At 47.8% G+C, this 25,604-nt stretch overlaps 2 protein-coding genes across 3 annotated transcripts; both read right to left on the bottom strand.

The window, feature by feature from the left end:
- Positions 1-473: 473 nt before the first annotated feature.
- KAT14 (lysine acetyltransferase 14) lies at positions 474-17,920 on the bottom strand. Of its 2 annotated transcripts, none has more exons than XM_013097165.5 (10): positions 17,665-17,920; positions 15,569-15,687; positions 13,241-13,362; positions 11,677-11,858; positions 10,697-11,116; positions 9,302-9,873; positions 8,634-8,770; positions 8,001-8,176; positions 4,740-4,930; positions 474-2,152 (listed from the first exon to the last, which is right to left on the bottom strand). In XM_013097165.5, exons 1-10 carry the CDS (start codon positions 17,918-17,920, stop codon positions 1,979-1,981), a joined length of 2,349 nt encoding a protein of 782 aa, XP_012952619.3. In that variant the 3' UTR covers positions 474-1,978. The 2 variants fall into 2 exon arrangements, with proteins under 2 accessions (XP_012952619.3, XP_071891512.1); XM_072035411.1 differs by having other exon boundaries at positions 10,697-11,113.
- A 272-nt stretch (positions 17,921-18,192) lies between these two features.
- Positions 18,193-21,985, bottom strand: PET117 (PET117 cytochrome c oxidase chaperone). Its single transcript, XM_038177555.2, has 2 exons — positions 21,782-21,985; positions 18,193-18,342 (listed from the first exon to the last, which is right to left on the bottom strand). Exons 1-2 carry the CDS (start codon positions 21,875-21,877, stop codon positions 18,193-18,195), a joined length of 246 nt encoding a protein of 81 aa, XP_038033483.2. The 5' UTR covers positions 21,878-21,985.
- Positions 21,986-25,604: the final 3,619 nt, after the last annotated feature.

The following is a 25,604-nucleotide window of genomic DNA, read 5'->3' as shown; positions in this document are numbered from 1 at the left end:
GGCCCTTTGTCCTTGCCCAGACCATCAGTAAAATGACCCTTGAGACGGCTGCACGCACACCCTTTTCTCACCAAAGCCCTAAGGATCAACAGGGAAGGATTTCATGGTGAACAAGTCAAAGCCATGTCAGATTTTCACCAAGGATCAGTATCCCAGAGTGCATAAAATAACACAAAGGAATCAAAACTTAAGCCTATAGTCAGTTCCAGGAAAGTGAAATATAATAGATCAGTTAACTGGCTGATTTTCCAAGAAATAGGGGCAAATGAGCACAAGACAAGCCCTCTCCACATAAATCCTTGTGGACGTGCAAGGCCACAGAGCAATTTCTTGTTTCTGCAGATCAGCCATTTGCTCCCCAACCCTTGTAACCTTTACTGAAGCATCCTCTCTTGGCCATACGTGAGTTTTCTAAATTTCAATGAAAAAAAGATGATGGAACAACAGCTTAACAAACAGTACAACTACGGGGAGGCTTTTTCAAGGGAAGGGCTTTAATTCCATTCATAAAGACAATTTTTCTCCTTTCCAAGTACAGCTAACTCGTAACATCAGTTAACATCAAAAATTTTCACGTAGTCATAAAGCAGGCTGAAATGGGCATGGATGTTAGGGCACACAGCTCTTGGGTGGGCTCTGTTTTCCTCCCACTAACTCCTGGCTACACAAAAACGTACACGTCCACCTTCCTGCTGCTACCGAAATGAAGAGCTGATGCGAAAGGAACGGGACAGTGGGTATGGTTCATGTTTGGAAAGCGCTGACTGGCCTTCAGTCAGGCAGCAGAGCCACCTGCCAACTCGCTGCTCTTCTGCAGTAAAAAACAGGGAGAGAGAAAAGCTGCTGAACTGTGCAAACAAACTTTTTTTTTTTCTTAAATTCTTGGCTGTTTCTTTTTTTTTTTTCTCTCTCACATTACTGTGAAATCACTGCCTAGATGCTTCCAAGAACTGGCACTGGCTCACCTCTGCCCTCTGCCCCCTCCCAGCTGCACACAGGTTGCTCCTACAAACTCGAGCCTGCGTTTCAAACCTCGCCTCCGTCTTTTGTTCTGTCTATGGCAGGAGGAGGTGGGTGCTGGCTGGAGCCTGCGAGGCTGGCTCTGTGGTTAGAGGTGTGCCCAAAGGGCTGATCTGCCTCACCAACAACTGGCAGAGAGGCTGCAGGATTTCAGAGAGCTGATTTGGCAGCTGTTGTGTCCTCCCTCACCTAGCTGCGAGCCTACTTGACATCTTGTTCCTGAACACAAAACACTGCGCACCACAAGAACTTCACACTGAGCACAGGGGCAATGGAGGGGGGGGGAAGGAAGGCTGCAGGGAAGGGACAGAACAAAGATATCTCCTCTGAGCCCTTCACTCGGGATTACGTGAGTTCACACACACTTCATTATTCCTAAAACATGGTTCCAGTACTGCTGTTCTGGCCCGTGTAGAGCTTTCCTAAAGTCAGCATCCAGATAAATGCACCAATATTGCATTCCCCTTCATGAATTCAAGACACCGTTCCTAACAGAGCAATCAAATCACAGAAACACTGCGGATGATTTAAGTTTAGATGTTCATTTTCCATAAACAAAAACAGAAACAAAAACTCCTGCAACTTTGGATAGGTTTCAAAATTTGAAATCCATGGGGCCCCTCTGAAATGAACAGGGTTTTTTTGTTGTTTTTTATTTTAAATCAGTGGGGCTCTCTCTCCAAAGTGACAGTGTCAGAAAAGCTCCCCATAAGAACGTCAGTCTTCCAGTGGCTTCAGCATGTGCCAGTTGGCATTTCCAGGCCTCTCCCTTGGAGAGCATGAATCAATCCCCTTGGATTGCATTTTCAGCACGCAATCCAGCACTGCTGATGTTAGAAGTCCTAGGGAAAAAGGCATAGGTGTGGTCCAGCTCTCACGTGACAGCCAACATCCTCTGCTGAAGGCCATGCTCGACAGGCTGGGCTTCCCGCACATCCTCCCCAGCAGCTCGGGCAGATCAGCGCCGCAGTCTGAGGAAGAACGCGTGCTTGCACTCCTTGCTGTCCAAGGGATAATACTTGTCATAAAAATCCAAAATGTATTCTTCAGTCTTAAATCCAAATTTTTGGTAGAGCAGCATAGCAGGGTTGCTTGCAGAGACGTGAAGGGTTACGTCTTTGCCCATGCAGGTCTGCCAAGGGAGGAAAAGGAAAAAAAAAAACGGTATCACAGCAAGAGAATGAGAAAGCCTCTGGGGGAATGCGGAGGTGAAGAGATTCATCAGGTCTGGTATTTAAGTTACTGAGGAAACGTGAGAAAATCGCAGGTCTCAACACAGAAGTTACCACATATAGCACCAGGTGAAACGTGAAGGGAGGCCAGCTACTGTTCCTCAGAGCCTCTGTTTCTGAGAAATGGGGACCCTCTGACAATAAAAACAAGGCTTTGGATTACAATATCTCAGCTTTCCATTGTCAAAGTCTAAGCAATTGTTCATTATAAATAATCCCAGCATACAGCACTAATCTCAAATACTTAATAACAACGGCCTGAAGACAAAACATGCCAAAGGATCAGGCGCTGTGCTCCTCCCCATCAGCAAACAGAGCTGAACTCTCTGGGACCATGCTGCAGCACCGCACCACCTCTGGGCTGTCACACTGGAATTCCTCTGCATCCCACCCAGCTCCTCTCCCATCCTTCAGGGCACAGCACTCGCCTCCCGAGAAGGCAAGGGAGTTCAGACAGCAAATGGCATCGCTGAAGTTCCCGTAAAGATCCGAGATTATAGGGGCAGCTTTATCTTTGATAAAACTATAATATAATAATAAAGTATTGTTTTCTTGCTTTCATCTAGTGCTTTAGTAGCATTCTCTGTATATTGCACGTATGGTAACTCTAAATGGCAATAGTAACACCCTTTAGGAAATCTACGTGGCAGATCACTCGAAGGGAAAAGGTCTCACAGGGATTTAAGAAAAAAAAAAAAAAGTGAAATAATGAGGAGCCATTTTGGGGAAAAGGAGGTTGGAATTCATCTTATTAAGAAGATGCAGTTTGGTCCTCACCACTTCCATCAAAACATTTTTTGTTAGATTATGCTCTCCCCAAGAATTCACCCCCAACCTAAGCACACTGATCTTTATCTTCAGCAGAGAGACGGAGTTACCCTTCATCCAAAGGATATTAAGGTGGCCTCAGCTACAGAGAGCAGACCCTGGTATCAGCACGGGTAGGCTGCGAAGCAGCACACACAGCCTGGCAGTAGAGGGAGAGAAGGGCACTGTCACCACTTCTACACGAGTGTCCGCCATCTACCACTGACATGCAGCAGTGGAAAAATAAATCTAACATGAGCCGAACGTACAACGGTGATCTCTCACTGCTAGCGAGTCTCATCAGCCTCAGACCTGCCTGGCTGTTCTCCACGTGCTCCTGAAAGCAGGAACAGGTTAATTGGTGTCATAGGTCCTACAAAAAGCTGTGGTGATTCCCCACAGCTGACTTGCAAACGCATCCCAGTCCTGCTGGAGAGACAGGAGTCCAGCAGCTGCATCCCTGCAAACGCTGGCTCATCTCTGGGCCTGTTGTTTGTAGGTGTTGACATCTCACATCAACTGACTACGGTTGAGGGCAATTTACTCAAACACTTCACACAGAGAGGCTCAGGAAATGCAAGAGGTGAATGTAAAACAGATTGCTCTGCATGTTGGCACAGGCTAGTAACCAGCGAGAGGTGGGCACTGCAGAAAGCTGTGTTGGTAGAAGAATTACCCTCAGGTGGCCAAGAGGAGTTGCTCTTGGTGGGAACTGCTTTTCTAAGGTACAGATCACTGTTCCCAAGGACCTGCCAGCACTCCCTATCTCTCTTTAGCCAAATGAGTACAAGTAAAAACAGTTTCAATTGAGAGTTGTTGCTAGTACAGCTCATCTCAACTAAAACAAGTTGGGGAATCTTTCACACCAGCAGCTCTGCCAGGAGAGCTCAGGGAGTGCTAAAGTGGGTCCTGAGGAGGCACAGTTGGGCTCTAGAAAAGGACATCTGCCTGCATCCTTACTCAGATTTGTGCAACTTAATCCAAGGAAGTAAATGGAATGAAGGCCACCTGAAAAACAGCATCCATTCAGTGGTTTAATGAAGTTTAACTACTCTAACACTACTCCTTTAGTTAGCTCAGATTAATTTTCCCAAGTGTCCCTGTGCAACCAAGCCCAGTACAAGCCAGTCTGAACAAATCCGAATGAGGCTGCAAACACTTCAACTCTGCTGCATTTGAACCAGTGCGTTTGAGAAGTGGACGAGAATGATTAAAATCAGTAAGAGATTTTAGGCAACTGCATCGGTCCCAGAATAAGCTTCCAGGTGTAGATAAGGAAAGCTACCATATATTCTAACCGAACTATTATCACTGTTACCAATTTGTTCCCTTCAAACCCCAAATTTACAGTATTACTATTATGTGAACTATTGACCATTGGAGAATGCAAAATTAATCCCGAGACAAAGTCCATAGCATCTCACTAATTCCGAGGGCCTGACCAGTGCCGTTACTCTTCTAAACACACTTCAGTTTCTGCTTTTGAAGCAATCCCCCCAAAAACATCCACATGGGCTGCTGACAGTGGACAATTTGTGCTGCTATGTGAGTAAATAAAGGGCAAGGAGAAAGAGACCAAAGAGAGGAACACAACACTACCTCCTCTCCAACACACGCATGTGCACACAGGGAAGGAGGGGGAGCTAGTAATTCAGCAGAGACATGGGATTTTTTCATTACCTGAATAAGATGATAAATCATGAAGGTTGCAATTCCAGCTCTCCTCCACTCAGGGTGAACAAACAGAAAAGAGATGTAAGCTTCATTGTATTTCACATCTGGCACCATGAAGCCAAAGGCAATAATAACTTTTTTGTAAAGGACGACGACACTGAAGTCTGGGTACTGCAGGCATTCTGACAAATCAATTCCTACAAAGAAAGAGATAACAGTTGAAAGCACTGCAAACCAAGCAGAAAGCAGACTACATTGTGTCATACTTCCATGGAAATTCAGATTATTAAGCCCTTTCGTAAACACTTGATTTCTTCCTTTTGCCTTATTTCAAAACTCTGTGACTGACAGATGCTTCAACCAAGCCCTTAGACAAAAATGAGACTTTTGGCACTGATGTCAATAGGTGCACACGTTAGCATAGCACACACAACGGGGAAAAGACTCCTTTACTCGTGGAGAAGAGACATTAAAGCCAACTTCCTTCTGAATGACCTACGGATAAAACCCAAACCAAAACAAACAAATGGTTTATACATACATATATATATATATATATATATATATATGTATATGTGTGTGTGTGTGTCACCATGTCAGCAGCCAGCTAATCTCTCCTTAGTTTGTATGCTGAGCCATATCAGCAGACTGTTAAGAATCCAGTTCTAGACATGCATATGGGTAAAGTCACTTGCATGTGCAAATGTTTGCTGGATTGGGTCCCAGTCAGTTTGTGCCCCTTGCCTGGGGCTCTAAGGGCTACGGAACCACTGGAGGAAAAGGGCCAGGCCAGCAGCAGGCTGGCACACACCATCACCGCTCCACTCTGCAAACACTGAAGGATCTGCCTGCAGACAAGCACGGGGGCAATGCAGTGTATCAGCTACTCCATCCTCTTCCTCCTGCAAACTCTCTCCGGGTGCAGCAGACCTGAAATGGGGTTTCAGCTTTTTCAGTGTTACCTGCCGAGAGTTCTCGTCTTTTTCTCTCCCTGGCCTCTCCTCCTGCTTCCTCCGTTACCTGTACTGAGCTGTTTTGTGAGCTACACTGTGAACCCGGCCACAGCTTTCAACGCTATCAAAATGTTTGCTTTTAGCACGCAAATTCTCTAATCTGGGGTCTGAAACAGCCTCTCTGCCAGCGGTGCTTCTATGAGTCAGAGGCTGGAGAGAAACACCTGAAGTCAGTGACTTCTGAGCGGAGTTTGTTACCCTGCCTAACCACACTGCTCTCGCAGCCTAAGAACATCTACGCAGCATGTTAGGGCCAAGCAGCTTAGCTCACAGCACCGAAGCCTGCTTGGTAATTTGGCTGTGTAGCCAGGCCCTAAGCGAAGTGCAACACACGGCAGTCACGCCATAAATGCTAGTTTCAGCCTCAAACTGGCGATCACAGATATATTTGGAACGTGGGGTAAGAAAACAGCAGAGGATGTTTTCCAGCAATGTTTATCACTCTTGATGAGATGCAAGACCTCATAAAGCGCTAGGCAGAGAGAAGCGGGTGAATTATTTTCTTGCTCGAGAGTGAGCAGGGTGGGGTAAGACGTGGGAGGAATTGATTGGCAATAGGGAGCAGCGTTAATTATCTCAAGGCTGCAATTGACTGTGAAGTGCCTTACAGCGTGTCTGTACAGGAGCACTACATTGCCCTGAGCGCTCTGGCATGGTTGATGAAGCGGTGCCGTCCCCTCAGCACGCAGCTATTCCTGCAGGAAGGTGCTTAGCTCAGTAGGGTTCGCCACTTGTTTGCTCAGGAGATGTTTCCCGTTAGGACACGAAGGCTCCGGATACCGTGAGAGGAATCTCGCTTCGTGTCAGCTCATTTGCGGTTACTACCTGCGAGCTTGTTTCTGCCGTGGGAGGAACAAGAAAAGCTCTGACAGGAAGGATTTGGGGAGGTGTAATAACTAAAGCCTGGACTCACAGCACCTTGTGAAGTGCCCAAGAACTCAGCCAACAAGACAGCATCACTACTAGGACACGACTGGGCGCGTATCCCACCCCAACACCACTCCAGCAATTACACCGTGAAGTTAAACCCTTTGTGTCCACGCAGACACCACGTTTTATCTCCTGAAGTATCACATCCTCATTTCTCTCTCCTAATAAAACAGACCAAGGTACAATAATCCTATTATCCCAGCCCCAGAAAATGTACACCATGGAAGAAATTTTGATTCCTGTTTGGAGGCTGCTGGGAGTGTCAGCTCTCTGATTTAATGATGCACAGCCCATAGGAGGGTGGAACACACCCACGCTCCTTATGTTAAATAAAACTGGGTGAGTCCTGAAGAACTTAATGAAGGTGCAAAGCAACTTGGCCAGAACTTCAAATGCATTATCAGAAGAGGAGAGTCTATGACAAAGGGGTTCAGCCTCTGTCAGGATTGCAGAGTGTCTCACGAGCTCCAAAACAGCTTGTGAAGCTATCTATGCCAAGCTATCTACCCCCGGATTGTACAATTTGGACAGTAAGTGGCACAAATAGCTCTGATCCTGACTGCAGCTTACGAGCACTGCTGAACTACAAACAACGTTGAATCACTATCTGCAAATCAAAATGTAAAGTAAACAGTTACTTGGAATAAAGGTGTGGACTGTTTACACGGGGCTTTCTAAATTAGTCTGCAGTGCTGACTGCTGATCAGAAGCTGATCCAGGCATTAGATGAACGTTACAATTCTTATTTCATGAGAATTTGAGACAACAGTCACATAACTGTGGCCCCAATCCCGCCCCGCAAAGGGCAGCCACTGTCCCAGGGATCTTACAATTAAAGAGATGGTTCATGAAAATCAACACCCAACTTCTCCCATACACTGCCAATACTGAGGCTTGAAGAAATAAAGAACACCATAGCGAAGCTTACAGTAGTTAGCAATTCCCAGATTTCACTCCAATGAGCATTAGATCTCTGGCATAAAGCAGTTTGTGTACATCAAGCCCCCACCCCAAGCTGGATTCTGCTGGATGTTTGATTTTACTAACTGTCTATTTCTATTGGCATCGATGGTGTTACCCAAAACGACCTGTTTCTTTAAGTGCTGTGCTAATTAGGGCCTAATTGCCCAGTTCTAAATGATCTCAGAAAACAAAAGACACCAAACTCATGTCTCCATCTCAACTACATTCCTATGACATCAGATAATGGTTTTCTAAGAACTGAGCCAGACACCAACTGAAGACACATTTGGCCAAAGATTTTTTTTTTTTTCTGAACAAAACCACTTTCTTCTTAGAAAACCCAGCACAGAAGGAATCTTACCAGGCCAGAAGAATTCGTGGCACATGGAGTTTATAGTGGGGATGTGATTAGGGCGAACATAGCAGTAATCAACAGGTGCTTCTGGCTCAGCCTTCCAGTGAGGATTATTCCTGTGTGGATACGCCCGGATTTCTGCCAGCAGCCTGAGTTTTGGGGGCTTTGTCTCATAGTCACGCCTGCCAGTTAACATGGAAAGCAAACACAGAAGGTGAGTGAGCAAAAATAAATGCTACTGCAGCTGAACGGGCACTGCCCATGAAATATTTTCTGACATGCTCAACTTGGAACAAAAGAAGTCTTCCATTCATGTGGGAAAACAGCACCCAGCTCAGCAAAAACAGCCTCGTGCCAGAGGTGAGGACACTTCCTGGATCCACAGCACATCGAGCCAGCCTGTCTGAACAGCAGGACCAAGGGTGTTACAGGCTTGCCCTAAAAGCAGGTGCACCTTGCATTCAGTGACTATGGTGACTCCTCTGCCCTGTTGTCTCTTCAAGATTCTCCTCCCTGCTGCAAGGATCACTGCCCAAAAGCAAAGCGTCCCCTCCCACAAAGATACTTCGATCACTGCCCAAGAAATGTGGGCTGCTGCTTCCCAGGCCAAGAGCAAGTTCAACCTCTGCCCATCCGTACCTGATATAAGGTTTCAGGACACGGGATGTGTAAGGGCTGACAATGCTGTGGTCTGTCAGCAGGTCTTCTGAGCCTACCAATCGGTACAGAAACTTCGTTGTCTGTTGTCGATATCCCTTCATGGCAGGCAGCATCGTCTGTACAAAAAATATCCAGAACACATCAGGAAAAGTAGTCAATGACTTAACACAAGGGAAGCACATCAACAGAGAAAGAATAAGGGCCTTTCCCCATAACAGGGTGATCTGAACCCACAGGATGACAGTCCTACCTCGGAGGACTCTGCAGTGCACTCTCAGGTTCAGCACCCAATGCTATGAGCTGCACATACTGCTCAGCAAAGCACTGCAGGCAACTCCTCTCCCACATGGCATGAAAGAGCAGTTAGGTACTTCCAGGCCTCCACCATCAACATTTGTGCAGGGGTGGAATACAAATACATAAACATTTGTGGTGCTTATACTGACAGAAAGTTGTTCTGCTTGAACACTGCCTGAGAAGAAAGGGGCTGGTGAGATAATTAGTGGGGACAGAGCCCCAAGTCAAAATGAGCCTTGTTCACATAATTCTTTTCATGTTCATGGTATCCCCACAGTGGTGCTGTTCTCTGCAGCAAGAGCTCTAAAATAACCAGTGTCAAAAACCCACTTAAATTTGATGACACTCACCTGGTATCTGTCCAAGATCCTGAAGTCCTGACTAGTAGTTCTGTATGTTGCTTGCCCTTCTGGAGACCTGGAAACTCCTCCTTCTTTGGCTCCATAAATCCCATCAACCAAGAGCAGCGCAGCATTCACGACCTGGTCCAGGTCAAAGAGTGGCAGCCCTCTTTCCCTCTTGGCCTGCCTCACTATCAGCTTGCGCCTCAGTCTCCGGGCCTCTGGGGTCATGCTCATGGCATTGGGGCAGGCTTCCAACCTCTTCAGCAGCAGCTTTTCCTCATAAATACTAACAGAGGTATGCTTGGGAGCTCGGGGTTTAGCATCTTTCTCCACCTGTGGTTTCCTCTTGTCTCGCCCCCTCACCTGCAGCGATGCGTTTGACTCTTCAGGATCCTCACTGTCACCTTCCATCCTTTCCGTTTTTTCCTCTTCACTCTCCACCTCTTGCTTGATCTGCTCAGCTGTCTTCACTTTTTTCCTGCCTGCTATCACAGTGCCAGCACCAGCAGCCCCACTGGGAGGGGGAACGTACTCTATTCCCGGGTCTATGACTCCATCCCCTTCCATCTCCTCATCATCTGTTCAACAGATCAAAAAAATACAGGAAAAAAAAACATAAACAATGTCCCATTTCAAAGGGGGTTCCTGAAAGACTTTTCTGCTAAGGAGAACTAACGTGGATTTACCCAACACGCTTTATTTTCTATTTACTTTTGGGCCTCCAGAGTTTGGACAGGGGATGCGTTAAGGGGTCCTATTTCAGGACACAGAATCAATCCTTTTCCTAAGGTCTCCTGCCTTTGGCATCCAAAAAAACACTGCATCCTGGGCTGTGAGCTCATGCTCTTTGATAAACACTAAATTGTTGAAAATTCCTGAAGATTGGGGATCAAATGATCAAGCTCTGTCTTTAGCTAGCATACCCTGAAGAAGTTCAGTTTAAAATCAGGGAACAACAATGAGGTAGTACAAAAGGACAGCATTTGACCCTCTGCAGAGCATGTCCAACAAGAACTGTTTTACTCTCTGTTTTCTTAATTAGAACAAGGTCTGACCCCTTGAAGAACTACCAGCCTTGCGTTTCTGCTTTGCAACCTGACCAAAATTTATGATCTGTTAATTGGATGTTAATGGATGATGTTGCTAGGTGACATCTTCTACCCACTGGGTATTCAGGATGCCTCAGAAGACAATGGTGGTTCCTTCTGGTCTCAGAAACTGTGACTACAACTGTGAAAACCTATTTAAGACTTCAATGCAACCAAGACCAACAGAATTTAACCAGTTACTTTCCATCTTGAAAATATCCTGCAGCTCACTGGAAGTTTCTTTTTTAATTAGATGTTTTCCTTGATAACTACGTGTGGCTTATTATTAAACCAAAACCATAGCATCTCTTACCATGAAACAGAGCCTGTGGCGGCATGACGTCTGGGATGAGATCTGCTTCAGAGAGAAGGCTGGGAGTAGCTGAATGCGAGGCTGGAGTGCCGGGAGCAGAGAAGTCCAGAGATGGGGAAGGAGAAGGGCTTGTCAGAGGCGTGCGATCTGAAGAGCTCAAGGAGGAGAAGTCAATCACCTCGCCTTTCTCAAGGACGATATCGGGACGACGGCCTCGGCTGCTGAATTTAACAGGAGTGGAGGAGGTGCTGCGGTCCAGGAAGCCAGCCGCCTCCTTCTGGGCTCGCCGAATATCCTTGGCTTCCTGAGTGCGAGATCTCTTCTCCTTCAGCTCCATGGCTGATTCCACCGGATTGCGGCTCACTCGTTTCCTGAGGCCTTCCACGGTAATGATGGGATCCAGAGGTGGCTTTGAAGCTGCTAAAGAAGTAGCTTGCTTATTCTAACAGACACCGAGCTCCTGCAGTCACTGTATATGTGCTTATGGTCATAAGGACAGATTGGCTGGAAATTTTAGAAGATGTATTCTCAAAATACACAAGGAATTCATTCCAAGGCATGCAGCATAAAGTTAATGCACCACTAAAGCCTCACTTAAAACTCAATTCTGCTCCTCTGCACAGAAGGGAATTTGCATCCAATGTGGACAAAAGAAAGAAAGAAAAAAAAACATTCCCCGGGGTAAAGAGGAACAGAAGAACAACATATTTCAGCTGCAAAAAAATGCAGAAATCTCAAAAGCCTTACAATCAGTTAGCACAATGCAAAAAGGCACTGAAATGAAATATAAAAGGCTGCTCATACTACAGTGCACGCAACATAGTCCTCTTAAATCAGCCATTCCAGCAGAGCAAAACTAAGACAAAAATCCTGCCCTGTAACTGTCCATGCACAGGAACACCTCGTTTTAAGTAAACTTTTGTCATGCCTTCCAGCTCTGGCCCAGCTGGGAACCTAAACACCATTTGGGCAAGAGTTACCTTTTGCCTTTAGTGCAGATGCAGACAGCTTCTCTCCTTCAGGCTTCATTGTTGGAGGTTTATTATGAACCAGTTTCCACCACCCTGGTTCTCCAAATTCCTGGGCCCCTGAGCGGAAGAACAAGGGGCTCCCCACAGAGAGACAGCCAGCAACTGTGCTCCACCATGTCGAGGTCTTTTTCCTACAGTGGGAGATAAAAAAAATGTGTTAGGTCCCCACTCACCAGCTACACCTTCATCCTGAAGCCTCGAGGAGGTCACAACACGCTCAGCCTACAAAGAACACTGCCACTAGCACCCCAATCATTCAAACACTCTGGTTCCTACCTTAGCTAGCCATAGCCTTCTGAAATCAATCACTTATCTACAGCAAAATGTGAACAGGATCCTAGTGACAGCCGTGTTGACCTGACATTACAGGGACGTGTTCCCTTACTGAAGACAGCAAACAGGACTCTGGGTACACAGGATGGGAGAGGTAAGGGAAAGGCAGTAATAAAGGTTTCACTTCACGTAAAAGGAAAGAGAAACTTAATTTAGACATCTGCTTTGGCGACTTTGAGATTTCAACACATTCAGCAAAGCCTGCTCCCAAAGCTGTGGGACAGAATCCTGAAGGCTGAATTCACAGGGGGCACTGGGATTCAATGGCTCTGCTCTCCATAGCTGCAGCTGTGCCAGGCGCTGCAGAGAAGGAGAGCCAGGGCCTGAGAAATCACTGAGGACAACTGAGCTGCAGAAATTTCAGGGAACAGAGGAAAGCCTATGCCTGTCCCACAGACATAAAAGCATGAGCTCTATTCAAGACCTGTCTTGGAGTTTTCTGTCATAAAACCTCTCCTGTAGCACAGCAAAGAGGATCCCCATTAATCAGCATACCTGCATCAGCCCTCACTGAACTGCTTTTGAATCGCACTTTTGGCCACTTGGAGGCACGGAGCTGCATTTAAGCCCTTCACTTCCCAGGGCAGTGTGCTACAGTGGGCATCTGAGCACTTCCTGGTCTTCTAAGAACTTATCATGGGGCTAATGTAAACATCATTTAGGAAAGAAAGAAATTAAGATATTTAAAAATATTTAAAAATGGCTCGTGGCCAGTAATTGAGATACTCCCTTGAATATGGGAGAATCAGGTTCGTGGTATAGAGTCTCAAACCATATTTGCACCGGCTCTCAGGATTCCTTCTTGCCTTTGCACACCCCCACTGGCCAACATTTCAGCACTTGGGCTAGGCAACTTACAGTCATGTCCCTCAAACACGGGGGATTAACATCAAGCACCCCAGATCAGGGCTTGGAACATCTAGGTAAGATGCTGCTTAATATGCCAAGGATGTAAAGCGTAGCAGTTCTTGAACTGGGACACAGATTGGTCAGCTGTCCCTGCCCCACCAGCAGCTAGTCCAGGCAAGGCAGCAATCGCTTCATCTGAATCTGATCAGAGCCAAGCAGGTCTCAAAAGACAGCAGGCTCAGCAGACATCACTGAATTGAACAGGATTCTTGTCCAGTTTTAATTCATTTTGCTCAGCAAACAGAGCCTTGGGGAAACATCATGTCTTTACCTGTTTCCTAACAAGAAATTCCAGTGTTTCTCAATGAAAGCACAAATGTCTTCTTTCCACCTGAAGTATCCTTGCCGGCCGGTTCCTTCCAGGGACAAATTGTACATTGCCAGCATAACGACCTGGAAGAGAAAGAGGTGGATACCAGTGCATCTTTTCTGCTTCAGCTGGTGAGCTGTCACCCAGCCACGTGATGTCATACGCACCCAAATCTCTGCTGTCTCGTAAATTTCTTATTTTTGCAACATCTGAAGCAATTTCTGCAATCCGTCTTTGTCCTGCTTTCATGGTGCCCTTTCTAATTTTCCTATTGTTAGATGCACGTTCTGCCGTTTTTCTGAGATTGCTCCATCCCAGGGGAATAAAAGCAGCCTAACTAGGCAGGTTTACGACGAGGCAAACTTTTGCACTGGGCAGTATAAATGAATTATATCACAACTGGGATCTGAATGTAGGGTGGAAGTATGAAAAAAGTCTTTCAGAAAGAAAAAAAAAATCTGTGACAAGTAATCCCACCACCTTATCCATCAGACACATTGTCACCACAGTCTTTCTAGATACTTGCTGCTGCATTTCAAATTGAACAGAGGTTAAACTAGGTAAAGCTACATGGCATTTATTACTCAGTCTTGGTATGAAAGAATTAAGTTTGTCACCATACCATTTTCATTAAATGGTACTTTTACAGATCTTCTACACGCTTCATAACCAAATTCAGTATAAACTACTACAGGACAGGTTTGAAAAATAACACTCCTCTTTCTAAGTAAACCCCAGGTGACCAGCGGTTAAATATATTTAATGAATGCATTTGAATGCAACTAAAATCATAAAGCTAGGCTGCGATCGTCTTTAACAATCCCACAGCCTTGACTGGACACTACTTCTAAAGGGGACATATTGTTCACTGCCACAGAGGTTTGAAGTCTTGTTTTTGTTGTTGGGGGTTGTCTTGTTTGTTTGTTGTTGTTTTTAAACAGAGGTGGTCTCCTAGCAGTGGGCAGCTGCTTTTGAAAATACATCACTGAAAACACCAAGATTAAGAAATTATGAAGAAAATTGACAAAATTAAGAAATAGACAGCCTTAATGTCCCCTATACTCTATTTCTGGCTCACAAGCCCTCTTAGTGTACTATTTCTCTAGAATTTCGTATTGATAAAGTTAGGTGGGACAGTTCTTCAGAACTTTAAATATATATATGTGTGTGTGTGTATATATATATATCTTTACAACTGGCCATAAGGATCTGTTGAGGTCACATAGTCTGAAAAAAAAAATCAGAAATCACTGTCCACATTTTTCCTGCTTCAGACAGATCAATTTTACCACTTCCTTCAATCTGTTGTACTCAGAAGCAGCAGCTCTGGCTGCTGGAGGTCTAGGGAGACCTTCTTCTTCACCAGTTTAGATCCTGTCTTTCTCTTGCCCATGCCACTCTCCTTCCAATCTTCTGCACAGAGCTGAGCCTAACACTAGCAGCCTTTGCTTCCCAGGTCTGTAATCTGCTGAAACTCCACCACTCTGCCAACCACAGACAGCTCCTCTAACCTTTCCCAGCCCTGCCCTGGGCACCACCAGAAAGCACAGCAGAAGTTACAACTAATGTTTTAAATGAACTGTTATGAGGCGGTGAACTACCAGTGTCCCAAAGGACAAAAAGATGTCTTGCCCCCCCTGCCCAGTGTTTGGCACCTGGAAGCACTTCAGGCAGCAGTTCCTGCTTGACCAAATCCACTTTCTGCAGAAGTGCTCAGCACTGCCTGCCCCTCCTCAAACTAAACCAGCCTCCTGCTCAGAACAAGATATTGTGCATCGATCTACCCCTGCAGCGGTTACTGCATAATGCAGAGTAAAGTGACTGAAACAGCAGAATTCCACAAGGACTACTGCTAGCAAGCAGGCAGCCAAGCCAGAGCTCTGCATTCAGGGAGCTGGCAAGCTCTCTGTTTGTGTGTTGCTACCTCACAAGTTTTACATTTGTTCGTATATATAAAAAAAGCTCTTCATGCCTCGCAGCCAAATTAAAATTTGCTTCTCCAAACTTGCCCGAAGCCATGAAATTCATGAGCAACATGAATGAGGGAAAAGAAAAAAAAAAAAAAAAAGAAAAATGAGGAATGTGGTTTGTGTGATTATATTTCAATTTACTTGCCAAATGCTCAAGTTCTAATCTGCAGGCAATCCCTAGCTAATTAATTTCTGAAGTTCATGTATACGGTTCTTTGTCATCTATACCCAGTCCTCCTTTTCTAGGTAGTACATACACAACAAACAACAATTTTAGAAAGTCCTGTGGTTATTCTCCTGGCACAAACATTCGACTTACTTGTTGCCACGTTAATCTCAGCCGTTCAAATTGCTCCTTCCCATCTTCTGAGCAATCCGAGCAAGTAAATCTGAAAAAGTTGTCTCCTTTGAGGTAGCTGAGCTGTTCTCTCAGTTGACCTAAAATTAATAGGCAGATTTTTAAAATTAATAGATCAGATTTTTGGTCCATTCATAGGAAAAATAATTCCCTACAACATCAGGCAGGGAAGTATTTTTTCATGGAGTCCAGAGACTCCAGGGAAGACTCCTTGGGAAGTCGCTGTGATGTAACTTATGGATCAATTTTACAGTTGCAGCAGTCAGCAGTGACCAAGTGAAAACCACAGGCATTAAAAAGGGGCATCTGAACACATGGACAAAGCCAAAGCATTTCCTTACTTCCTCTGCATTTTTCACTCCTGCTTGCTTCCCCAGAATAACCTACACACTGCAATAAATAACTGTTTCTCCAGTCTACTTTAAAAAACAGCTGACTTGCTAACCTTCAATATAAGTTGAACAAAAGTGATCTACTGGGATAGAGACACCTATAAAACCCCACACATCCAAAGCTAAAGGCTCAAATTCTGTTTCTGCAGCAGAGCACGGGGAAAAAAAAGATCAAGTGAATCAGGACTTCTAAACTCAACATTCATTAAAGAAATATGAAAAAATGAAATCACAGGACAGGGAAACAGTTAAGCCTATATATAATATTTCCAAAATTCACATACGAAAGGTCTTTCTCCAAACTCATTCCATCTCTTTTATTATATCACTACAGTGGATCAAGCACTTGCAATGTATGGCTGCTCTGCTTTTGCAGTCAGTTGCAGAATCCAACTACAAAAGTTGCACCAATGTTTGTTGGAGAAAGCCAAACCAACCGATTTGATAGTTCAACAGAATGTTTAGATGGCAACTCAGCGTGGCAAGGGATTATTTGCCTGAGCTCACTGGTAACTTTCACAAGTATCAATTGATAGATGTATAACTGAGCAATTAGCAAAGAGAACAGCATTTTCTTTTTCCAGCTTGTTTACTTTACCCATTTGTATCTAGTTACTGTTGCTCTGTGACTGGCTTTCTCTGCTCTTCGGATTTGTTCCACGGCAACAAGAAAGAGGAACATCTTTGTAAAATTAAACAAATGGAATGTTAAATCGAGTGCTCTCAGGTGGGATACCTCATGTTACCTTTACTACCTTTAACTCTGATCTCTCTCTTTTTTTTTTTAATTAATACATTTCAAGTTAATGCGTCCCATTACCTGCACAGCATCTTAATGGTGCTATGCTGGCTCCACTCACTAACAGCAAGGTGCTCCCTAACCATGCCTTGAGAGGAGATTTCTACACTAGGCTCCTGGCAAGCTCTAGGATGGCAATAAGGGCAGCTCCGATACAGCTGCAAGGCAGATGCCAACTGAAGAGCTTGGTATTTCTAAACACAAAAGTAATAATAAGCACACACAAAAGCAGGTAATAAAAACCAGTGCTTAGCAATTTCTAGGTTTTGCATCTAATAACAGATCCAACAATGTAGAATCAGAAAGGGAAGCCAAGTCTATTAGAATGACAGAATGTATCATATGTCAAGGAGCAAGAGCAAAAGGATCGAGTGATGTAGCTTGCTCCGAGTGCATCCCAAAGCCAGCTGCTAAGGGCTGGACATGCTTCTGTCAAAGCTGCACTAAATTCACATTCTGGACACACTTCTGTGAAAGATGAATTCAATTCACATTATCAGGAAATCATCAGGGCTGAGATTTAGCCACAAACTCGGAAAAGGAAAAAAGTAGCACTACCTACAAAGTCCTGCTCCTCCCAAACCTCTGCAGGAAGTGTTATCTTTACCTGAGAGGAGTGAAAGGCCAAGACCCTCGGCCAAAGTCCCTTAGCAAGCCAGTACCTGACACACAGGAAGGTGTGCACGTTCCTGAAATCATCCCCTTGGTTGGTTACCGACGAGAGCAGGCAATCCCATTTCTTGCAGGGAATGCCAATCTCAGACACAGGCTCTTGGGTCAGCATGCCCAGGCGGTAAATCACAACCCTAGCAGTGTCAACTACATACAGGGAGGGCAACAAGAGACAGCAACACCAGCCCCCTTACTTGCTGGAATCCACTTCTGGCACTTCTCGCAGTAGTAGGACATCTCCTCCATCCAGGACGCGTCGCCCTCGTCGCTGTTCAGCGAGTCTCCGCTCTGGTCATGGGATAAATCCACCGAGGCCTGGTCTTCAGACTCCACAATCAGGAGGGTTTCTCCTTCCACCTCGCCCTCTTCCAGGCCCTCCGAGGTCGATGTCCTTGTGGCTTCATCGTCGTGGCGGCTCAGCAGCCCGCTCATGTGGACGTTATTAGCCATCCCTCACCGCCTAAAGCGGGACGGTGTCTGTGCTACAAGGAGCCCACCATCCCCACACTTACAAGCCCCTCCACACTGGAGGTACCAGCCAGGTGTCCGCAAGTAATACTGCTGGAAGAAATATTTTAGGTATGCTCTATGGCTTTTGGAACAGGAATATAATGTATCTGAAAGAAAGCCTTTCAGGAATGTCTGTTTACTGAAATGCAAGTAGTTAGACACAAATCATCTCCAAACGCCTTTAGTCAAACCTCGAATGCCTCAGGTCCTGCCTAGGACTGCTGAGAGCTCTTCTCCATGAGCATCTTGTCTCTCTCTTCCTTAAGCTGCTTTGTCAAAGCAATCTGCTCTTCCAACAGGCGAATATTCTCCTTCTTCTGATGTTGTCGCTCCAGATCTCTGAGAACTCCTCTGTGCAGCCTCTGAAAGCACAAAGGGACAGGGTTCACCACAGCCTGTTTGGTTGAGAGGGACCAACCCCACCCCAGCTCCAGTCCCTCTCGCAGAAGTGCTCGCCATGCCCTGCTGCCTCTGTAAACCTTAGTCCTTTGCCACCTCCTGCAGCCACACCACTTAAAACTAAAACTACAGGAGGTGGCACCTGGTGTTGACGGTGCTGCAGCAAACCCACTTTGTTTGTACTCGCTTCAGATGGATGCATTTTCTGAGCAGGAGAGACACTGGGCAAAGAAATGCTTTGCACCAGTAGCTCCCATGCTGCGCAGGGTGCACATGACCTGTAACAGCCTTGTACCTCCAAAACTTGTACCTCTGCTTGGAGAAAATTTGGTGGTAAACTGAAAATAATTTTAAGAAAAACTGCAGTTTGACTTCATCTGCTTCTTTCTGCTTATGTCTTCCTCTTTAAAAAACAAACAAACCAAAAAAGGCTGGTACTTGCTGCAAGGAAGGTAAAAGTCCTACAGCCTGTCTACGCCAAGCTCTTGAAAAATAATGGCACTTCATTCAAAAGATGTACAAACCCTTTACCAAAAATGTTTGCTATAAATAAATTGTGCAACACAGACTGGTGGTTTGCACATAGATGGGTAGACCACCAAAGGAATGTAAAAAACCCTAAGAAAATCCTATGTAGTCTTTGTTTCCTCCTTATACTTGCCTGTGTCTGCTACCTGGAAGGCTTTCTTACTCAGCTAATGAAATGCTCGACCCTCACGTCTCACCAGGTGAACGCAGAATGAGCAAAACCAGAACTAATGACGGGGACTGGGATAGGGAAAAGGAGGGGAGGGACTATCCGGGAACCAGCTCTTCGGACTGCAGATGTACGCGCCTGGGAGCAGGCCAGGCAGCAGAGAGATATAAATGGAGGGATGGTGAGACTAAGGCACGGGATGGAGATGCCAAGACTGACAGTGACTCTGGGAGGACAGGAGACCACAAGGAGGGTTTAACTGGTTGGGCACCTTGCGCAGGGGACAGCAGCTGGGCCTGGTTCTGCAGAGGAACACAAAGTAACCTCGGTGGGCTCCGGGTGCAGGCACCCAGCCACTCCCGCAGCACTTCGGAGGCTGTGCAAGGCGTCCTTCTCAGCTCGGCTGGGGCTCCCGGGGCAGGCAGGCGTTTTTACGTGTTCAGACATTTACTAGGTGTCAAAGCAATAGTCAGAAGCTTGTCAGAAAATATCATGTGTGAGGGCAGAATATCCACATTACTTATTTCCGTTGCGTTACCTAAAGAACTGGGTTCCTTAAACCAGAAGCCATTATAACTGGACTTGAAGATTCAGAATTATAAAATGAAAATCTCAGGTTTCATTTATAAAAATACAAGCTTTGAGCCTTAGGCTTTCTGAGTAGCATTTCACATCAAGTTTAAACTGATTGCTGGTAACATAAAACTGAGCATTTTGGCTTTGCTTCTGCAGCAGCAGCATCTCAAGGAATGCTCCTATCCCTGCAAGTACATAATTTGCATCACCTTCAGCTGCTGGGGAGATCTCTTCTAACTCTAGAGGCTGTGCTAACCCATCCCCAAATATACAGCTCAGGCACCTCTGAACTCCTCTGTCAGGTGTACATTTTGGGAGAAGAGGGTTTTTTTGGGAGGCAAGACAGACCCAGGCATGCTGCCTGGTACAAGATGCGGGAGCTTGCCTGTAGCCATGCAATTCTTTTTCCCTTCCTGGCATTCAGAGGCTGTGCCCTCACTTGGGTATTTGGATGGATAGAAAACAATAGGTTATTATTTTTTTTTTTGTGTGTGGCAAGGGACAACATTTTAATTCACATATTCAAAAAAAATTTTTTTGCCCCCCAAAAAGGTTTTCCACTGACCAACTGGATCCTTTGGCTCTTTCATCTCTAGGAAACTCAGCAAAATTGCCTATCTGCAGGCAGCAAAACATCACCTACCCACAGTAACGGCTGCTTCTAGTTGTGGGAAAATGTATTAAAACAGACCCATGGGGAGAAAATTGCCCATTGCTGTCGATAAATTAGGCAGCATTTGGTAGAGGTAGCATTTACCCAGACAGAAGCGGCCTCAGGTGTAACAACCAAAGCTATTTAACAGTATTTTGCAAATGAAACAACAAGAGGAACACACAAAGAGCTGCAAGTCCCCATTTACTTCCTGATGTCGTTAGGAATATATGAATCAACCAGAGGGCATCACCCATATCAGCTCATTTGTGGATGATGCTCTTTTTATTAAAGACATTGCATATGCTGGAGGAATGCACGTTACAGACTTGGACTTGTGCCCTTCGTTTACCCGTGGTTTGAGTTCAGATGCAGTCCCTGCACACCAGGGCACCATGCTCAGGATGAGCAGGCGCTCAGCGTTTGGTTTCTCGTGACTTGTTTAGCCTGTTGCCTGTGGCACTGTGTACTTCGTGATAAGCAGATCCTGCTTGGATGGTAGAGTGACTTATTTCCTTGAGGACTTTTCTATGCCTGTTGCCTCTTCATCACAGAATCACAGAATCATCTAGGTTGGAAGAGACCTCCTAGATCACCCAGTCCAACCTCTGACCTAACACTAACAGTCCTCTACTAAACCATATCCCTAAGTTCAACATCTAAACATCTTTTAAAGACCTCCAGGGATGGTGATTCAACCACTTCCCTGGGCAGCCTGTTCCAATGCCTAACAACCCTTTTGGCAAAGGAGTTCTTCCCAATCTCCAACTTAAAGCACCTCTTTCCTTCTCAGATCAGTCTCGTCCTCCAAGATCCCTTGTTCTTAAGTGCTGACAGGGACAGTATCTCTAGGATAAAATGTAATCTTGTCATTACGGATGGCACAGCAACAGGCACCTGAGCTGTGGTGTGGACTGGCAGCTTGAACTGTCAGGTTTGTAGCTCCCGACTACTTCAGACCTTTAGTAAAAGACATTTAACGTAAGACTTTGTGGTGTGTGTTTGGTGTGCTTTAAAACATCTACATTTCAACCAGATGCGTGCCCCCATCCTGGCACTCACTGGGCTCACCAGCAGAGCTAAAACCAGCTTTTTGCCCATGTGTCCACCACGTGCAGCTTGTCCCTTCCAAACACATTGCCCTGGGCCGGCTTCGCCCGCCCCCTGCCCACCACAGCACCTGACGCGGGGCCGCAGAGCCCCCCCCCCCGCCCACCACCCGCCCGCCTCCCCACAGGGCGCACACTGCGCGCCGCGGCCTGAGGCACCGGGGGGGAGCCCGAGGGGGCGTGGCCACGGGTGAGGGGGCGTGGTCAACAGAGACGAGGCCACGCCTCCTTTTGCCTGCAGGTGAGGGGCGGGGCCAGGCCTGTGGGCGTGGCCACGGGGCCGGGTGGGCGTGGTCTGTTCAAAGGGGGCGTGGCCTGGCTCCCCCCCTCCCTCCCCCGCCCCCCCCCGTCCCGGCGGCCCCGCTCACCTCCTGCTCCCGCCGCTGCTGGACGTGCACGGCCGCCACGGTGGCGGCGGAGAGGAGCGCGGTGACGGCCAGCACCGCCCGGGAGCTCCTCGACATCGCCGCCGCCGCCGCCGCCGTTGCCGAAGCCGGGCCGGGCGCGCGAGCGGCCGTTGGCGGCCGTTGGAGGGGGGTGGGGGTGGATGGGGGAGGCGCGGCCACGCCGAGCGCTGAGCGCGTCGAGCTAGGCCTGAGCAATCGAGCGCCGAGCGGCAGGGGGGGATGGATCGGGATATGGGGGCGGGGGGGGGGGTGTCGCAAAATGGCGGCCGCCCCTTCCCGCCAGCTGGGGCTGCTGGTGTGAAAAGCAAATAAAAGTGTTTTTTATCTGAGCCCGAGATCGTGTTGTTTTTTGCTGTTGTGGCACGCGGAGCTCCTTGCCTCACACACAGAGCTGTGCGGAGGGCTTCAGGTGCTGTGTTTCAGGGCGCTTTTCCCCTATAGCACACGAAAATCCCAGTGGCTCCTGTGGGGCTGGCAAGAGGCTGGCTCCCAAAGAGCGAGGAGCGTGTGAGCAGTCACCATCTGCTGCGTAACACCACAAATCTGCAAACACAGACACAGGGCAGCAACATCACAGGCTCACCTAGGCTGGAAGATCCCCCAGTCCAACCCCTGCCCTAACACTGACCAGTCCCCCACTAAACCATACCCCTGAGCTCCACATCTAAACACCTTTTAAAGCCCTCCAGGGATGGAGACCCAACCACTGCCCTGGGCAGCCCACCCCAATGCCCAACAACCCTCTCAGTATAAGGTGACACTTGGGAATTTCCCAAGCAAAGGGATGTCCGGCGGGGAGGTGGGATACCCCATGAGCTCTGTAAACCCTGAAGGAGGTCAGAGAACAACCGCTCACCCTTCCCCACGCTACCATGGTAGCCAGGGAGGTGGATCTGGATAGCAAGCTTAACCAAAAATGACATTTTTCCACGACGTATGAGCCAATTGTGGAAGCCAGCCCCATGTGCTGCAGAAGCTGGGCTTATCTACAGATTCAGAAAGGATCCGGGTAAATCTGTGGACAACCATTGCTGTCGAGATGTTGCTTTCAGCTCATGAATTCTGTAAACCACAAGTGAACCGTCAGGTGGAAGGTTTATTGTGAAAGGCGTAGTCTTATCACTGACTTCTTTCCTGTTTTTTTTTGTTTGTTTGTTTGTTTTTTTTCCAGGCATTTGCTGCTGCTCTCTGTCAGGCAGGACTGTGGGCACAAAGATTTTCAACTTCAGCAGCTACCACAGTCCCTAGCTGCAAAACAGGCTCAGATACCTCCAGGTAGAGCTTGGCAGTGCTGCACTGCAGTCAGCTTCTGGGACGTGAATGGGACCCTCTGCTGCGTGGAGGCAGCCGTGTCACGTCCCCAGCCCAGCCCTGAGCAGAGGAGGCAAACCAGATGTGTGAAGCCAGCCCTTCCTCGTTATAATCTTCTTCATCTGTCTGCTGAACAAATGTGATTAAAATGAAAGGCGAAATTAATGGGAATGATAACATTTCAATTTAGTATAATAGTTCTGCTCACATCGGTGTGTTTACTGTTATTAAGACGTATGCATAAAGTGCTTGTAGCGCAGCCAGCGCCACTGGAGTGCCAAGAACTGGGTCGAGCCAGCTGCACGGCGGATGTGAGCCAGCGTGTAGTGCCCTGGGCACCGTGGAAGGGCTCACCCCAGCTGGGAGCCGAGTGCCTCTGCCCGAGCCTGGCATTAATCACTCGAGGGGCTAAAACCCCAGACGGGGAATATTCAGGATGTGGTTTCACAGGGGAGCTCTGGCTTAAGGTGTTCTCGTGTTCTCTTTCCATCCCTCCCGAGGACCAGGGATTGCCACAAGGCTCACCTTCCCTGGGTTCAGTCTGCTGTCCTGCTCTCCTCTTCTTCTGGTGGCTCTCCTTTCTGTGCTCGGGGAAGGCTCGCTGAGGAGGTGACCTAGTAGAAAACCCAGCTGTGGGCCAGACTGGCAACTAGGTCTGGCAACTGCGTGGAAAAAAAAAGGAGATTTCAGAGTTCCCCGCAACAAATGCAATCTTAACAACTCAGCCCTTGGCAGAGATGTCTCACAGGGCTTGTGGGGCCGATGGAGCGTGTGTGACTGGCAAGCTGCTGGTGGCTTCCTGCAGGGAGTCAAGCCACATCGCTGAGCCAGTGCCGAGGGAAGTGTGGTTTGGGAGGGCCTATTTATTTATTTTCTGGCCCTACTGGCTCCTTTCCACGTGAGGTTTCCTCAAATAAACGCGGTGGTTGCTGAAGGAAGGTTCCCGGGGTGTTGTGTCAGTGCCCGTCTTGCGTTGTGTTTCCTGTGTCTCCGCTCCTCCTTTGCTAGCCTGGGCACAGCGGCACGCGTCAGCGCGCGGGCAGGGATTGCTGATCCGTCAGCAGAGGGTTTGCTCACATGCAGCGGGGACGAAAAGCTAAAGGCCATTTCCCCCCCTGGGCAAACAGCTCAGATCTCGACGGTTATCTTGGATAACGCGTCAGAAGCCAGTGCTTGGGGGGCATTTCTATCCCGGTTTCCTAAGAAAATGAGGCTTGTGCAATCCCCGGGCCTCATTCGCCCCCTCCCTTCCCCTCTCACACAGGCGTCTGCCAGTCTCCCTAATGAGGCTGAGACGCCGTTTCGGTGTCAGGAAGGCTTCCCCGCCGATCTGCAGCCCCATCCCACAGACGTGGAGGCGCGTGAAGGTGTGGTGGCAGCACCGTGAGGGAAAGGGGACGGCAGCGGCAGCTCAGCCCTCGCCTCTCGCCACCAGGGACCCCACACAACGGGGCACTCGCTCGTGGCTTGCCCGAGCAGGCCAGCAGTCACCGTAAATCCCAGGGAAAGCCCTGTAAAATGCGGCAGGGGTGGATGTAGAGCCTCAGGGACGGAGCTGAGCCAGCAGCAGAGGGGAGCGCGCTGTCCTGCTGCCGTTAGCGTCGCCTTTCCTATTAGAGCAGCACTGATAACAGGGGCGAAATGATCACCAGCGTGTCGTGGGCTCTTTTTTTTCTCACCGTGATAGCGTTTCCCTTCTGAGAAATGTAATTATCTCCCCCCCACCCACCCCCCAGCGCCAACAGATGTGATTGCAGCAACGTGGACGTTGTTCGGGTGCAGCCTACCTGGGCGGGCAGGACGTTTTTCTGCGGAATCCGCAGGGTAGGGGGTGCTGCATTTAGAGCACAAGAAGACGAGGAAAAAAAAAAAAAGGGGGAAAAAAAGAGGTAAATGTGCTAAAGGTTTCACGTCCTCACTCTGTAATTAAGAGGCAGAGCAGCCCAGGGCTTCTGTGTGTGCAGGCTCAAGAATAAATTGGGATGAATGGAAAAAGAAAAACCCATGAGGGTGGCAGAAAGCGAGGGCGCCCCAACCTCCCCCTGCCTTGGCAGGGCGCCGTGTCAAACAGTTACTTCTCATCTCGGTTCGCCTTTGCTCTTCCTCCTTCCCAGGGGAGGGCGGACGCCCCAGGGGAAGCCGGTGCGAACGTGCCGAGGGTTTTACAGCCGGCGACGGCTGGTTACAGGTTAGCCAGCGAGCCCCGCTGCGCCCCTGCTCCAGGAAAACCAAGCCGTGGGCTCGGCTGCTGTCACCCCGCTGCTCCACATCACCCTGCTTTCCCCACAGCACAGTTTCCCTGCTTTTTCCCCACCTCCCGTGGTTTTGGGGAGTTTTGGGGTGCGGGTGCCAGGCTGAGGAGCTTCCCCTGGGCCCCCCCCCCCTTGGTGCAGGGACAGGCGGGTGAAATGCAGGTCGAGGCCAAAGTCTAGCGGCGCGGTGGCGAGAGGAGGATGTGGAAACAACACTTGAT

Source organism: Anas platyrhynchos, chromosome 3 (assembly GCF_047663525.1).
Source record: "Anas platyrhynchos isolate ZD024472 breed Pekin duck chromosome 3, IASCAAS_PekinDuck_T2T, whole genome shotgun sequence".
Taxonomy (NCBI): domain Eukaryota; kingdom Metazoa; phylum Chordata; class Aves; order Anseriformes; family Anatidae; genus Anas; species Anas platyrhynchos.
The sequence above is the reverse complement of the archived record's forward strand: the minus strand, read 5'-3'. Positions and strand labels throughout refer to the sequence as shown.

Excerpts from the sequence above, each read along its gene's own strand:
- PET117 (XM_038177555.2), bottom strand. The coding sequence starts at position 21,877 with ATGTCGAGGAGCTCCCGGGCGGTGCTGGCCGTCACCGCGCTCCTCTCC. Across the intron at positions 18,343-21,781 it reads AGCAGCGGCGGGAGCAGGAG|AGGCTGCACAGAGGAGTTCT; the intron begins GTGAGCGGGGCC and ends TTGTGCTTTCAG.
- KAT14 (XM_013097165.5), bottom strand. The coding sequence starts at position 17,920 with ATGGCTAATAACGTCCACATGAGCGGGCTGCTGAGCCGCCACGACGAT. Across the intron at positions 11,859-13,240 it reads AATTTCTTGTTAGGAAACAG|GAAAAAGACCTCGACATGGT; the intron begins GTAAAGACATGA and ends CTCCCACTGTAG. Across the intron at positions 2,153-4,739 it reads TGATTTATCATCTTATTCAG|ACCTGCATGGGCAAAGACGT; the intron begins GTAATGAAAAAA and ends CTCCCTTGGCAG.